General features: G+C 47.4%; 1 protein-coding gene and 2 long non-coding RNA genes across 5 annotated transcripts; 1 reads left to right on the top strand and 2 right to left on the bottom strand.

The window, feature by feature from the left end:
* The first annotated feature begins 580 nt into the window (after positions 1 to 580).
* LOC126982846 (uncharacterized) lies at positions 581 to 1,877 on the top strand. The gene has a single exon (XM_050835117.1). It carries the CDS (start codon positions 942 to 944, stop codon positions 1,722 to 1,724), a length of 783 nt encoding a protein of 260 aa, XP_050691074.1. The 5' UTR covers positions 581 to 941; the 3' UTR covers positions 1,725 to 1,877.
* Positions 1,878 to 6,325: 4,448 nt separating this feature from the next.
* On the bottom strand, positions 6,326 to 8,976 carry LOC126982845 (uncharacterized). 2 transcript variants are annotated; one of them, XR_007735343.1, is made up of 3 exons: positions 8,906 to 8,976; positions 8,503 to 8,662; positions 6,326 to 7,849 (listed from the first exon to the last, which is right to left on the bottom strand). It is a non-coding gene; the product is annotated as an uncharacterized LOC126982845 (long non-coding RNA). The 2 variants fall into 2 exon arrangements; XR_007735342.1 differs by having other exon boundaries at positions 6,326 to 7,798.
* A 149-nt stretch (positions 8,977 to 9,125) lies between these two features.
* LOC126982863 (uncharacterized) lies at positions 9,126 to 12,028 on the bottom strand. Of its 2 annotated transcripts, none has more exons than XR_007735353.1 (3): positions 11,049 to 12,028; positions 10,677 to 10,788; positions 9,126 to 9,509 (listed from the first exon to the last, which is right to left on the bottom strand). It is a non-coding gene; the product is annotated as an uncharacterized LOC126982863 (long non-coding RNA). The 2 variants fall into 2 exon arrangements; XR_007735354.1 differs by having other exon boundaries at positions 10,677 to 11,178; positions 11,358 to 12,028.
* Between the last annotated feature and the right edge of the window lie 4,413 nt (positions 12,029 to 16,441).

The raw sequence follows: 16,441 nt of genomic DNA, 5'->3' as shown, positions 1-16,441 counted from the left end.
AGAATCGGTGTTCTCTGTCGGCCGCTGTGAGTGACTGGTGCCCGCGTGGTTGTTCTGGGGATCACGCCGCCTGCCTGCCCGTGGATGGTGTGTGGTAGGGGGTTGGCGTAACACTTGGTGTCAAAGGAGTGGGGATAAGTGAACAGTGAAGCGCGCCGAGTCGTCATGGCATTCCAAATGGCCGCCGTGAGGGTGAGGAGGAGGGCAAGGCCGAGGCTGACGCGGGTGAGGTGAAGCCGGGCCAGATGGACTTGTTCACTGCCATGCTGGCCGAGATGGAAAAGAGGGCAGACGAGAGGGCACGCGAGCAGGCTCAGAGGGCAGAAGAGAGGGCACACGAGCAGGCTCAGAGGGCAGAAGAGAGGGCAGACGAGAGGGCACGCCATCTTGCCGAGGTCCTCCAGAGCAGTCTCTCGTCCCTGAAGGCGGAAACCCAGCAGTACACCGACAAGGCCTGCGACAGCGTTAAGAGTGAACTGCTGGGAGAGGTGCAGACTCTTAAAGGCGAGGTCCAGGGCCTGAGGGAGGAGGTGGAGGCGGAGAGGCAGCGGCGAGAGTTGGCAACGTCACGCGGGGAGGAACAAGAAGCGTCACGCGTGCTGGCTGCAAGCACCAGGGTGACGGACTTGCTGGGGTCCTCGTGAGGCCCCTGGCAAGAACCCCTGGGGTCTCGCAGCGTTGTGTCAGAGCCAGCAGCTGCCGCAGGAGGTTGGGGAGCCATCGGAGCTGCCCCCTTGGGTCCAACTGGCGCCGGAGTCGGACCCACTCACCCCGCCTCTCTGCCGCCTTCACCGCCGCCCTCTCCATGCCGGCCTGCTCACAGCCCACGTGCTCCGCTTTCCCCCCCATCCAGCCCCTCGGCTTCCCGCCGTTCGGGGAGGCGCAAGCCGGCGGAGTATGACGGGAAGGTGGCCTGGGAGGCCTATGTTGCCCAGTTTGAGATGCTAGCTGCTGCCCAGGGCTGGGACGAGGCTGAGAAGGCGCTGCAGTTGGCAACAGCGCTTCGGGGCCCAGCTGTGGAAGTGTTGGGGCACCTGCCGCCGGCCCAACGTGCCTCTTACGGGAGCATGGCGGAGACCCTGCGGCGACGTTTCGGACACCACCTTCAGGCCGAGGTGTACCGAGCTCGCCTGAAGAAGCGGACTCGGAAGCGCGGCGAGACACTGTCGCAGCTGGCGCAGGACGTGGAAGCGCTGGTCAAAAGGTCGTATCCTGCTGCCCCGGAAGATGTGATCGTGGTACTGGCCCGCAACTTCTTTGTTGACGCTCTACAAGACCAACAGCTGCAGATTTACGTTAAGCAGGCGCACCCTGGGGACCTGCAGGTGGCGCTGGCGAGGGCCTTGGAATTCGAGGCCTTCCTGAAGACGACCAGCGGCCTAGGGGCGGCCGCCCAGCCCCGCCGTGACCTCCGGGGCCGGAAGGCGAAGGTGGAGAAGAAGGCGACGTCGAGGAAGGCGAGCCCGGACGGTTTTCTCGGCTCGTGTTGGGGCTGTGGCAAGAAGGGGCACATGCGCAGTCGTTGTCCGAGGGAGCGAAGGACGCGTTCCCTTGACCGACTGAGTTCTGACGCCTTTCAGCCTTGCTGCAAGGACTGTGGCAAGTCTGGCCACCGTTCGAGCGCCTGCCCCAAGCCAAAGGAGGTAGTGCAGGCGGGAAACCCGGACAGGCTGGAGAAGGGGGCCGAATCCCAGCCGTCAGTCCCCGGGCCCCGACTTGCGTAAGCTGCCGCCGGATAACCAGTGCGATGCAGGTGGAGGGCTCAGTGGACGGGAAGCCATGCCGCCTGACAGTGGACACCGGGGCTGAGAAGACCTTGGTGCGGCCTGATATGCTGGCCGCCACGCGACTCCCAAACGCGCCACAGAGGCTGTGCGGCGTCACGGGGCACTGTGTGCAGCTCAAGGGCCCAGTGGAGGTTCGTATCGGCGTAGGCAGCGCTGTGGAGCGGCTCCCGGTGTACGTCGCCGATCTGGACGAGCCGTGTTTGCTGGGCCTCGACTACCTGACGCAGAGCAAGGCTTGTGTCGACCTCGGACGAAAGCTGGTGAGGGTACGCGGTCAAGACGTGCCTTTGCTTCCGGAGGTTGGTTGTGCAGAGGTAGTCGCGGCTGAGCATCTGCACCTTGCCCCTAGGACGGAGGCCAGGGTCCGGTGTCGTCTGTCCAGAGCGATGCGTGGAGCGCACGCATGGTGGAGCCCACGGAAAACCTGCGGCTGGCTGACGGCGTGGCAGTCGGACGGAGTCTCGTTGGGGCGGGGGAGGAGTTAGTTACGGTGCTGGTAGCTAACTTCTCCGACGAGGCCCGGAAGGTACCCGCTGGTGCCAAGCTGGGCACCTGTGAGGAGGTGGAGCGCCCAGAGGAGACGTCGGGCAGCGAGGAGTCGGCCGCTGTGGGGCCGCTGCCCGACTTCCTGGAGGATTTGGCGCACCGGAGCGCCGCTAACCTGACGGAAACGCAGACGGAGAAGATGCGCCACACCCTGGCCCAGTACGCGGAAGTGTTCAGCAGGGGTGACTTGGATCTGGGCCGTACGGGGTTGGTGAAGCATAGCATCAACACGGGAAATAGTGTGCCCATCAAGAGCCCTCCCCGACGTATTGCACCAGCCAGGCGGGAGGAAATGCAGCGCGCTGTCAACGAGCTAGCGGCGCAGGGGGTGATTGAACGGTCAGACAGTCCTTGGTCCTCAGCGGTAGTCCTGGTTAAGAAGAAGGACGGCACGCAGCGCTTCTGTGTGGACTACCGGGCGCTGAATGATGTGACTGTCAAGGACTCTTACCCCCTGCCTAGGATCGACGACACGCTCGACGCATTGGTGGGGGCCAGGTGGTTCTCCACACTCGACCTGAAGTCGGGTTACCACCAGGTGAAGATGGCAGAGGAAGATAAGCCGAAGACCGCTTTCTCTTTCGGGCAGGGTTCGTTGCAGTTCAACGTCATGCCCTTTGGTCTGTGCAACGCCCCTGGTTGTTTCGAGCGCCTGATGGAGGGGGTGTTGGAGGGCCTGCAGTGGAAGACAGCGCTCGTCTACATCGACGACGTCATCGTCTTCGGGAGCACCTTCGAGGAGGAGCTGGAGCGGCTGGAGGAGGTTCTACAGCGGCTGAGGAAGGCCAACCTCAAGCTCAGCCCCAAGAAGTGTTCGCTTTTCCAGCACGAGGTGCCGTTCCTGGGGCATGTCGTCAGTCGGGACGGCGTGTGCACCGACCCACAGAAGGTGGCAGTGGTGGAGAAGTGGCCCGTTCCCACCAATGTGGCGGAAGTCAGGAGCTACCTAGGCCTGTGCACGTACTACCGTCGCTTCGTGCAGGACTTCGCCAGCGTGGCAGCCCCTCTCCACCGGCTCACCAGGAAAGGGGCGTGCTTCCTGTGGGACGAGGCGTGCCAGGCCGCGTTCGACGGCCTGAAGAAGGCACTGGTGGAGGCTCCGGTCCTGCCTTACCCGGACCCGAAGCTTCCCTACCTGTTGGACACCGACGCCAGTGCCGAGGGCGTCGGGGCGGTCCTGTCACAGGTGAAGGACGGAAGGGAGCACGTCGTGGCCTACTACAGCCCCAAGTTCAGTAGACCTGAGCGCAACTACTGCGTGACGAGGAAGGAGCTGCTGGCGGTAGTGAAGAGTCTCGAGCACTTCCACCCGTACCTATACGGCGCTGAGTTCACCGTCCGGACCGACCACGCTGCCCTGCAGTGGTTGAAGACGCTGAAGGCGCCGGAGGGTCAGCTGGCGAGGTGGTTGGGGCGTCTCGAGCAGTATAACTATCGCATCGTCCACCGCCCGGGTCGTGTCCACTGTAACGCTGACAGTCTGAGTCGACGCCCGTGTGAGGCTGGTTGCTCACACTGTGCCCAGAAGGACTCTGACCCTCTGCGCCTCCGCGTGCAGGTGCTAGCGGGCGTCGCTGAGGGGGATGACAAGTGGCGTAAGGCGCAGCGTGAGGACGCTGATCTCGCTCCCATCATCCAGTGGCTCGAGGCTGGCGGGGAGCGCCCCGGCTGGGAGGCAGTGGCGGTGGAGAGCCCCGCCACCAAGTGCCTAGTAGATCAGTGGGAAACTTTGCGAGTAGACGAGAGCGGTGTGTTAGTAAAGCGCTGGGTGGCGTTGAGCGGCGTGGGTGGTGACGCGTGGGTTGTGTAAAGGCGGTGTCACACTAGCACTTTTTCCGTCAACTTTTTCCGTCGTTTTTCTGAAAATCGTCGATATCTTGGCTGCGGCCTGTCACACACAAACGGTGTTTCGTCTGAAACTTTCCGTCGGCACAGACCAAGGAGTGTAAACAAACATGGAGTCCACGCTGCGGCAAAGATACGCTGCTCTGAACCTAGTACTGTGTATTGTGAGACTTAGACGAGCTAAACAAGCCAAAAAGCGTGCATGGATGCGCTCATGGTTGGCTCGTCGGGAAAGAGAAAATGTGTACCACAGGCTGTTAAAAGAGCTGAGTTTAGAGGATCATGAGACTCTGAAGAATTGGATCAGGTTGGACAAGAGCCAGTACCACAGACTTCTGGAGTTAGTGACACCTCTTATTGCCAGAAGTGACACCAGGATGAGGAAGGCTGTCACTGCAGGAGAGCGTTTGAGACAGGTTGAAGCCACGCGGAAAGTCTCGGTCTTGGTCTTGGAAATGTAAACAAAGGCGGAAATTTGCAGGCGGAAACGATCCTGATCGTCTGACAAATTCATGCGATAAGTTCATGCGGAACGATGAAAAGTCGACGGAAATCGCATTAATTGACGGAAAAAGTGCTAGTGTGACACCGCCTTTAGTGCCCCGAGCCTTGCGCGCTGAGGTGCTGAGGGAGTTACATGCCGGACTTACCAGTGGCCACTTGGGCGAGAAAAAGACCCTGTGCCGTCTCCGTCAACGCTTCTACTGGGTGGGAATGCGAAGTGACGTGTCCGAGTGGTGTAGAGCGTGTGACGTGTGCAGTGCAAAGAAGGGCCCCGCCAAGAGAAACCGAGCTCCGTTACAGGTGTGCTGCGTGGGGGCGCCCATGGAGCGGGTGGCCGTGGACATTGCCGGCCCGCTGCCTCTCACGCCACGGGGTAACCGGTACATCTGTGTGGTGATGGACTATTTCACCAAGTGGCCCGAGGCGTATGCACTCCCTATAACCACGAGGCTGAGACCGTGGCGGGCGTGCTGGTGAATGAATTCTTTACCCGGTTTGGTGTACCCGCGGAACTGCACTCTGACCAAGGCCGTGAGTTTGAGTCCCGAGTGTTCCGGGAGTGTTGCGAGCTGTTGGGGGTGCGCAAGACCCGGACGACGCCCCTCCATCCGCAGTCTGACGGCATGGTGGAGCGCTTCAATCGGACCCTTGCACAACAGCTGGCCAAGTATTGCGGGGAAGACCAAGAAGACTGGGACGTCAAGCTGCCCGCTATGCTGATGGCGTACCGGTCCGCTGCGCATGAGGCAACGGACTACACGCCCGCCCGCCTCATGTTCGGCCGGGAGCTTAGGCTACCGGTGGATTTGGCCACGGGGCGGCCCCCCGACGTGAGCTTGCCCACCGTCACCTCTGGCTTCGCAGCGGCACTGCAGCAAAGCCTGGCTGAGGTGCACCGACGCGTACGGGGCAAGTTCAAGGTGGCAGGCCAGGCCATGAAGGAGACATACGACCGGCCCATGAAGGACGTGAGGTACTCCGTGGGTGACAGTGTGGCTGCATAACCCCCGCCGTAAACGAGGGCTCTCGCCGAAGCTACAGAGCCCCTGGGAGGGGCCGTACACGGTGGTGGCCGCCCTCTCTGACGTCACCTACCGGATTCGACGGGGATGAAAGCGCCCGTGGGGCGCTTGTATAGTTATTATGGATGTACTCGATCATAGTCTAATAACAATAACAATATTTATTAACAACCTAAAAGAGAAAAAGAATCGGACATCAAGAATTATCCAGTAACTCCAATAAATAAAACAAATAATAAAATAATGGAAACGGGAGCTGTGATGGAAACAGAAAGCAGGACAAAATGGTGGGAACTTGGGGGGACGGTCAGCGGGGCAGTGACTCAGCGTCTCCATACAGGGCCCATACCGCGTGATACCACATTGAGGCGGACGGGCGAGCACCGAGCGTCACTACCCAGCAAACCAGAAGACGGCGGCCCTCCGTAGGCTAAACGTATGTTGTACCGGCGGCCCTACAGCGGCAGATTACGTGGGGCCGCCGTCACCCGTGCTCATAGGTTCTACGTCGGCCCGCTAACAGCGGGCCTACATAGTTATGCCTGCCATTAACCGCCCATTTATATATAGTAATCCAATGTATTTTACATGAATACACCTGATGAATAAATGAAAGATACATTCAGTGGACTTAAGTTTATTTTGACAAGATCTTCAGCTATCACAATAGGGTTTACAATTGGGTTGATGCCATTAGTAAGCAAGAGAAGACACTTATACTTTATCATTACCAGATTTAACAGTTGTATAGCTGTAATTTTACCTTAGAAACTAAAGAAAAATAATCTAAAATCACAACATTTAAGACTTTTCAAGGAACTTAATTTATCCTGTTCAGCAAGGTAATTTCCAAGCAAGACAGTGGAAAATGAAATAAGATAATTCTCCTAAAAAGTAAATCAATCAATATTTTTTGTTAAAAAAAAAAAAATAATAATAATAAAAATAATAATAATAAGGGGAGGGATTCCTGGCCCTTGTCATCATTCCTTACAACTACAACAATATGATGGTACACATTCTTACTCTTTATGCCTTAGTGATAGCACCTGATATTACTTATGTATTTACTATTTTCAGCCTGAGGATATAGTCTTTCACATCTTTACTTTAAATCTTACCAATGATTAACTCTGTTTAAAGTATAGTTTATGAATCAACTGTCAGAGAACTTAAAACAATTTAATACTGAACAGCTAAAACACACACACACACACACACACACTTTGGTAATACATTGTGTGTAGCTACAAAAAAAGATTTCTTTAAGAACTGAACAATTAGTATTCTTTCACCAATATAATTCTCAGCACCACAAGTATTAATCATTAGTCAGCAACATGAAAACACTGCGAGCACCCTTGAAACAAGCAATAACAAATGCCTAATCTTTGCATCAGTGTTAAGTACAAAATTACCATTAGCTATCCTGAGCTCTATTCCTAAACTGAGTATTTACATAATTAATATCATAATAATCCTATCCCTACATCCTACACAAAAAAAAATAAAAAAAAAAAAAAAAAAAAAAATTAAAGTGGCTTCCATTACAGCAATGCTGTCCACAACATTTCAATTAACTACTAATGTACAGATGAAACATTACAGCCAAAAGAATGAAATTAAGGTACAGGCATTTATAAATGAGGAAAATGCATCTAACAGGACTGACTGTGGGCTATGTGGAATGTGACGGGAGGTGTGCATATGGAGCAGGTAGATCATTAAGAGGTGTGAAAGCACATCAAAGGGACACAGGTGCATGTTAAGGTGAATGGAGAAGTGGGATGAGAGCTTCAGGATACATGGAGGGAGACTGGAATGTGTGGTGTCACTGTGGCATGAAAGCCTGGAATGGTACCAGTAAACTGAGTATTTTATGATGCATTAATGCACAAAGAGAGAGCAAGAGAGAGAGAACTTTGAATATGCAATGCCAGAAAGTCTAGGCAGTATCACTGCTCTCACAAGTTCTTACATCTCTCCTCCGACGGCCTCCATCTCGATCTCTGGCTGTTCGAAACCACTCCTTCATTACTTTTTCAATTGAGGCAGCTGTTGCACTCTTGTGCTCTGCATTCTTGCGGACACTTTCTGTCAATAGGAAATCTGCCTTTAACTCAGTAAACTTCAATATACTCAAATCTGAAATGTAAGTAGTTAGACATGAGTAACTCAATTCATATGGGGTAGTGGTTAAAAGTTGATAGCTACATGGTAAGCTAGTATTGTAGTCACAAAACTTTAATGTACAGTCAAAATTAAAATACATGAATAGATGTCAAAAGCAGATTATCCAATAGAAACAATTAAATTCTCGACTATTCAATCAAGCACCACATGAGTTAAGTGATGTGTACTAATCTGAACATCTGGAGTATACTAGGTGTAACACTGTTTTGCCTAATATTCTGTTTTAGACTGGAAATACAATGCAGAAAAAATTTATGTGGATGAGTTAATTAAGAATATGACTGAATATCAAAGCAAGCAAATTTACTAAGTCTATGCATAGCACAGAAAAAAAATACTATAGGAATGTATACTAAGCATTACTGCATATTTGTAACTGCATGGAAACACTTTTTCTCCCATCACACTTGGCAGACAAGGATATGTAGGGTAGTTCTAGCCATTGCTTTACCTTAGGGATTTGTGTCTGGTCACGTAGTAACCCAAATGAAGATAAACAATACAACACATTACATTACAGTCTTGTATACCAATGGACCCTTTCATTGTTTACTTGTTCTAGGTGAGATAACTGTTAGCCTGTGACTGCATCATAAGCCACTTACTAATTATTGTATCCTTCAGCTTCATTGTGCAAAAGCTCCGTTTCATTCCTTTGCCACACCAATTGAAGTGGATGGCCAAGGAGTTGCTCACAGTGTATCGCAGAATGCGCCTCACTGTGTCTGGAAGACCTGATCCACCTATTACATACAGACTTGCAATCTGAAAGAGCAGTAACGTTGCAGTAGTAAACAAGTGAAGGATGCATGAAAACAGTACAGCCACATTCTCTTTGAATTCAGGCTAGCCAAAATGATACTGTGGTTCTAATATCAAGTGTTGCCAGGTTTGTCAAAAATGATCAGTAAATAAAAAGTTTGACTTTAATTTACAAAAACCTACACCTGTTTCTACTGAAATTTGAAGGTTTCAGCAACATCAATAGTAAATGATCACATAACTTACAACTTTCTTCTCTAGGTCAGGATCCATCAGTTTGCTTTCTAGGGCTTCCATTTCATTCATATCCTTCACAGGAAGTGAATGCCCTCTGGTACTGCTTGATCTTGTTCTTGCACACTGTGGTGTCTGAGGAGAGTATTCAGCTTGGTGGAGTGGGAATGCAGTATAGCACGTAGTTCTTCCAACACCATAAAGATTCTTGCATCTCAGGCTGTAATTTTTAGAACATATCACTTATGAGCACATAATAACCTGTCATACCAAGATATTAACATATAACAATACCAGCACAATAGTAGTTACGGCCCAAAACTGGAGTATACTTGAACTGCATTTCAAGTCAAATGTAACAACTTCCCTATCACAGTGTTAAGTGACTTCAAAAGAAGAAACTGCATTACCATTTACATCCAGACTCTCAGGTGGTGGTAGCTGTGGCTGTGACACAATACAGCTCGGTACAGATGGCCTAGGTGGAACTGGTCTTGCAATCTGGTCTTTGGATTTTACCTCCACATCCCTGATACTGCTGGAAGCTTTTGTCTTAGCCCTTGAACTAAAGCAGTCCTCTTCAGAACTTTCATGGTCAGTGTATCTGCTGGGAGATCTGGAAAAAGATATGGAAATATATAATAAACGCAATCTGGAACATTCACATGTATATGTATGAGCACAAGTAAACTAGGTATATGCAAGCACACACACACACAAACCAGAGCTGGGATTCTGTAGAAAAAATCTACCACCGGTATCGGTAGTCGGTAGCGAGCCGCGTCCAATCGGTATCGGTAGATCGGTAGATTTTTCAGAAATCTACCGATCGGTATAGATTCGGTATCGGTAGATTAAAAAACTCTATAATTATATAATAAAAAAATGCTTTTAAAGGCCCATAACACACTTTTTAAGTTATTTCTCTCTTATTTCGGTTAACTTAAGAATAGAAGTAAATTAGAGTCTTTTAATACCTTTTTTAAGTTCAAAAATACATAACTTATTTAATAAATGAATTTCTCCCTCAAAAAATAAACATCAAACTGAAAAAAAGTTAAATTTAAACAAACTAGACAATACAGCATTATTTATTAACTTTCACAAAATAAATTTCTTCCCAACACAAAAAAAAACACTGCCACTTAAAACACTAGGCGATGAGGCTGAGCACGTTGTCGAGAGCGTAGGAGCTAGAGCGTAGGTGTAGGCTACTCGCGTCGGCAGGCCAAACAAGAGTGGGGCTCCCGCCAAAACTTTTGGCGGGAGCGAGAATCTGCTAGGTCGTGGCTGCCTCTGATTGGCTGAGAACGCCCAGAACGGCCGGTGATTGGCTAAGCGTGATGACGTCAAAGTAATACCTGGAATTTCCTGCTAACTGCTTCCCATAGATGCGCTCGAACGTGTTGAAACTTGTCCGTTTCATTTTGCCGGGGTCGTCTTCTCTTAAGTCTTAACAAAAAAGTCCCGCGCTCGCTTTTTCAATCTACCGATACCGATTGACTGCCAATCATGCGATCGGTAGCGGTATTCGGTAGTTTCTTCAAAATACCGAATGATCGGTATCGGTAGCAGTAATCTACCGCCGGTAGTACCGATCCCAAATGTCAATCGGTAGTCCCAGCTCTGACACAAACACATATGTAGATACAGAGACAGGACAGCATGAGCTCAGCTTTCCTCCCCACATATCCCAACTAGGTAAATATACACACTCCCTCCCTCTCTCTTCACAGGATTTTTTTTTTTTCATAGAAGAAAAAAAGAATGGAAACACACCCACCTCCTCTTCCTTTTTGAACAACGGCTAATGATATCATCCTCAGAATCCTCCGTCAGTAGGTCAGAATGATACATAGCGGTTGACAACTTTGCTCTTGCTCTCTCATATGTATCTGTGGATAAATTTAGTAAATATTACTCATTTATTATCATTGGTTACCATACAGGATCATTCCTTTTACTTGCCTTATGCTAGTACCAGGTTAGTTCATGAAGTTTTTGAGAAATCTGCCACAATGAAAGAATTAAGCACATACTATATTCATAGGTAATTTGTTTATTTCTAATTTTCCTAAAAAGTATGTAATGAAAGAAGTGAAAAAGACACAGATACGTGTTGAAATAAGTGAATACAACACAACAGGGTACTCACAACAAAGGCACAATTAGACACAACAGACACAAACAACCACAGACATCCCAGATGACGAACACAACAGACAAGGACACACACAGGTCCCAGGTGATGAACCAACAGTGGGTGGACTGGATGCCGCAGTGTTCTGTGAAGTATGACTGATAATATTAAATGAGTCCAGAAATGGCTAGTAAGAGTAGCAGAAAATGAAGTACATAACTGGAATTATGTAATTCCAGTTACTGTAACTACTCCTATTCTTAGCAATCTCTGAATAAAATATAGCAAAACCTTTGTGAAACAAAAAATGTATATATACTGTACCTGATTCATACATGATTTTAACAGAATACTTCGTCCATTCTGTACATGGTGAATCTCTGTTGCGGACAGCATTGTTTATTCGTGTTGAGGAAAGGTATGGAGGCCACAGTGCTTTGTCTTTGCTAACTAGCCATGATGAAGGGATTACAGCCACATCATTTGTCTTAAGGAATTCCACCAAAACAAATGTTTCACCCATCTGTTGGAAAAAACAAGACAAAACCACGAAAGTGTCTTTAAAGCAAAATGCAACCCTAAGTAAATAAAGAAAAAAGCAGACACTAACACATCCAGTACCATAGCCCCAACTTCTGCATCACTCATGGTCTATTAAACTGGTGAATCACTGGAATTACAACAAAGAAATCATTCTTATAAGGCAGCATTACATATTTGCACATTATTTCTGACAGTGGAATAATATCAAGCCTTCCTCTAAGATGTGATACCTTGTAAACACCCAAATCTGATGAACTTAGTGGGCTTGTAAAGAAGGTGGATATATTACTAAAAGATTCAAAGAGTACCATCACTTCACCTCCATCCTTTCTAACCAAAATGTTCTTTATCAGACCTATATTTGACCCAACCTTCACACAGTTATCTCCAGAATCTATTGAGAACTGGAGTTTCTTGTAAGTGACCTTCTTGAACTGAGAAAATTATCATCAGATCCTGGCAATGGTCCATTATTATGCATGTGCTTGGGTACCTCTACATCTACATGCTTTTTGGGTTCTGTTGACAAAAGAGCATTCATTTCCTCATGAAGTCTACAGATCACTTGTTGGACGGGAAAGTTGGGTTTCCGCAGCTTGGCTTTCAACTTTCCAAGGAAATTTTCAAATGGAAAGGCTGAGAACCTATCCAATGGACCAAAATTTGCAACATCACCAGCTAAATGTGACAGCCCATGAACATTATAAACTAACATATCTGAACCATATATCCTGCCAAAGTCTTGCACAAAGGTACACAATAATTCATGGGCATATTGGCAATGTGTAGTGTAATAGAATGGACTTGCAAGACAGTAAATGCCAACAAAAAGATCTAAAAAGTTTTGATATTTATCATCAGCCAATTTGTCTTTTAATGCAATTGGTCCACTGTATAGCAGAAACTGCCGGTATTCAGTTGCTTTCCATCTGTCTACCTCTGCAAGTGATCTGCATTTTCTGGGAAATTCTGAAGGCAGAAATTTCCAGTACTTTAGTAAGTCATCTGATATTCTTTGTATTACATTACTTCCAACTCTACAGTTCTTACACACAGGTCCTCTAATCCACAGCCCAATAAGTTTTCTTGTCACTCCTAAGCACACAAGGTGCATATAATCATAAGGAAACTGACTAACCATCCCAATTCCAAGCTCTATTAAAGGTGATCTAGCATAATGATGTTCTTCATCAGCCAAGCTTTTGAAGTCATCATCAGTGCGGAGTGAGGCATCAAGGGATGGAAATGTTACTTTGCCCTTCCACACACCTCTCTGGGTGCATTTTTCACAACCATAGTATGCATTATGTCCTTTAACTTGTTTGACGAATGATCTTGCAGGTGCATCACAAACAAAGGATGATACCTGAACTTGAAGTTTTTTACCATCAATTACTATGCCATTTTCATTGATAATATTCATCTCAGTAACAAAATCTAGCAGATATTCTGAAACATTCCCTGGTTTATGGCTGCCACAATATAATGCAATGATGAATGGTTCACTCTCTACTGGGTGACTAACTCTTGCTAATATGGGCCAAAACTGGCTGTTTGAACTCTTAAATAAAGGCAGACCATCTATGTTAATTTGAAGAACTATATGTTCACCATCTTTCAGTGTTCTTGTTGTTAACTTATGGGACAAAACTTTTACAAGCAAGGCTTCCACACCAAAATAATGATAAGATCCTCCTGCAACCTGCTTAATGTCATAATACCGTGGAGTACTTAGCAGAGTTCTTGCATCCTTTGGAAGACTAGGATGATACTTCAGTAATATTTCCATGAGACTGTTGATGGCATTGTGTGAGATTTTGAAATCAACAGCCCATTTAGCAAGCTTAGATGACATTTGATAATAATCATGACCTTTAGTTTCATAAGCTGAATTTGTAACATCAGAATCACTTCCCGATGAACACGGTTGTTGAAATGGGTGATGTTCATACCAGCTTACCCGTTCCTGAACCTGTTCCTCCTCACAGACTTCACCAAAAGTTTTCTGATTTATTTCACTATCATGACAAACTGTGGAATTCTCAGTGTGCTGTAGGCAAAACCACTATACTCTGCATGTGCTGGTCGTTCAATATCTGGGATTTCTCTTGCTTTACGCAAAGATTCTAAATGAACTGACACCTGCTGCTGAATTCTCCTTCGTTTCGTCCAGTAAGATAACTCTCCCTCCATGGCACCACTATATACGTGCCAGCTAAGCCTCACGAACAGCAAATTTACCACTGTGCGCTTAAGCTACATCGACATTAACTATATTACAGGATACTTGCCTTTTAGGGAGAAAAGAATGATGTGAAGCGAAGAACAGTCTAAGCACCGTGCAGGACAAAGCAGGAGAGGCTGCGGGCTGCTGTGAGTTTTCCCGCGCTTCTCTATGCGGTGGTGCCAAACACCAGATATGAGAGTGTCTTGTCTTTCCACTTGGCTCACTTAACATTGCATAAACGTTCAAACAATAATTCTAAACGTAAAATGTAACTTCAAAAACATTTTTACCTTTCTAGGCACGAGGATTTATACCACAGATTATTGGTACTACTCAACAAAGTACAGCAGCGCATACCTTGTTTTTTTTTTCTCAATACATGATCGTTGAATCAAAAATAGTTTCGTTAATCACCAGAATGTATAATAAAACACTCGATATTTTTATTCGTTTAAGAACATAAGTGCGTGCTAATATTTACCATGCTAAAATGTACGGTTGAGTTTGTCTAACAACCATTCGGCGCATTTACAGTTATCATTTTTATCTACAACCAAACACAAGAAAGTTTAATTGCATATAACATGTGAAATGGGATATATATTTATGATGTAAGGACACAGAAATGTCTTGGTAGCCGAAATATTTTAATGGACCGAACTCGTTATGTTCCCCTCAGTTTTAAGACAGAGTCCCCAGCGGGTCATCGCAGGGCTTTGAGAGGCAAGACTTGCCCGCACTTGGCCGCCCTCGGCCTCTCTAAAGCCTGCGGCGGGCCGCCGGGGATGGTTTGCTGGGTAAGATCCAAACGGTACCGGTACTAGCGACAATGCGCAGTGCCGAGTGATCATTAAGCTTCCCGGAACCCAATTGATCATGAGGCCTCGCGGTACCAGGTACCGGTACCGGGTATCGCGAGGAATCGATTCTTCGCGGTACCAGGTACCGGTACCTGGTATCGGTACCTGGTATCGGTACCTGGTACCGCGAAGCCTCATGATCAATTGGGTTCCGGGAAGCTTAATGATCACTCGGCACTGTTTGGATCTTAGTGACGCTCGGCGCTCGCCCGCCTCCATGTGGTATGGGCCCTGTGTGGATGAGACGCTGAGTCACTGCCCCGCTGACCGTCTCCACAAGTTCCCACCATTTTGTCCTGCTTTCCGTTTCCATCACAGCTCCCGTTTCCATTATTTTATTATTTTATTTATTTATTGGAGTTACTGGATAATTCTTCATGTCCGATTCTTTTTCTTTTTTAGGTTGCTAATAAATATTTTTATTGTTATTAGACTATGATCGAGTAGTCGAGTACCCATATCACCGAGATATCCACTCACTGAGTGGTGATCTCTCTCTCTCTCTCTCTCTCTCTCTCTCTCTCTCTCTCTCTCTGAATGAAGTGAATATTTATTTTTTCGATAAAAAAATAGCATGTATAGTTATTATGGATGTACTCGATCATAGTCTAATAACAATAACAACATTTAGTAGCAACCTAAAAAAAAAATCGGACATGAAGAATTATCAATAAATCCAATAAATAAATCCGAGCAACTGGTACCGGTACCGAGCAATCTGGTACCGGTACCGTACCGTTTAGCTGGTACCGTTAGTACCAGTACTGGTACCGGTACCTGCCCACCCTTAGGGTGTGGATGAAACTGTCGTGCATGTGATACTGGTGCAAAGAGACTTCTATAGTCTCCTTGTACTGGTGTGTGGGATGTACCGGAGAGAAAGGACGGAGATGATGAGGGTGGCACTGAGTGAGATGGGCTGGGATGTGAATGGGAGGATTGCAAGAACAGAGAGGGAATGGATGCTGCTGCTGCTGGGACTGAGTGCTGAAGCAAATGATAGAATTATAGAAGCCATGAAGAGTTTCCTGGAAAAGATGTGGTGTGCAAGAAATAGGGAATTGGAAGATTTGTAATAGATACTGCTTGTGTTGTTTTATTTTTACAGGGTGTGCCGATACGAAGGCCTGACTCTCCAACGGGTCACCTGTACAGCAAGAGCAAGAACAGGTGTCTGGTGTCAGGCAGCGGCAGTGTCCCGCCTCCCAGGTTTGTTTGTTTTAGGATTGTTACCCCAGGATGGAAGGGAACACGGGCCTCTACGCCTCACAGGGTGGTGGTCTGGCCTGTGCCGCGGCGGGTAGCCATAGGGTGACTTTATTAAGGCCAAACCCGCGATCCCCTAGGTAGGAAGTGTAGAGTATGATCTAGAAGAAATGTGAAATACTAGGAAAAGTGTGAGGTATGGATAAAAAGTGAAGTATGAGGGAAAAAATGAAGCATATGGACAAAAGCGTGAAGTATTAAGAGAAATGTGTGAAGTAGGAGAACCAGAGGAAGAGGAGACCAGGGTAGGTACCCCCCTCAGTCAACTACTACAAACAACATTAAATAAATAAATGAATAATAAATAAATAAATAAATATGCACACTTGCAGTAGAAAAAAAAATGGAAAATGAGCGAACAACAAAACGGAGTAACCTTTAATATAATAAGATGAAGGCTATAACGAACAAGGGAGTGACCTTTAATATAATAAGATGAAGGCTATAACGAACAAGGGAGTAACCTTTAATATAATAAGATGAAGGCTATAACGAACAAGGGAGTGACCTTT

The sequence above is a fragment of the Eriocheir sinensis genome, chromosome 52 (assembly GCF_024679095.1).
Source record: "Eriocheir sinensis breed Jianghai 21 chromosome 52, ASM2467909v1, whole genome shotgun sequence".
In the NCBI taxonomy this organism is placed as follows: Eukaryota; Metazoa; Arthropoda; class Malacostraca; order Decapoda; family Varunidae; genus Eriocheir; species Eriocheir sinensis.
This window is presented reverse-complemented; position numbering and strand designations above follow the sequence as displayed.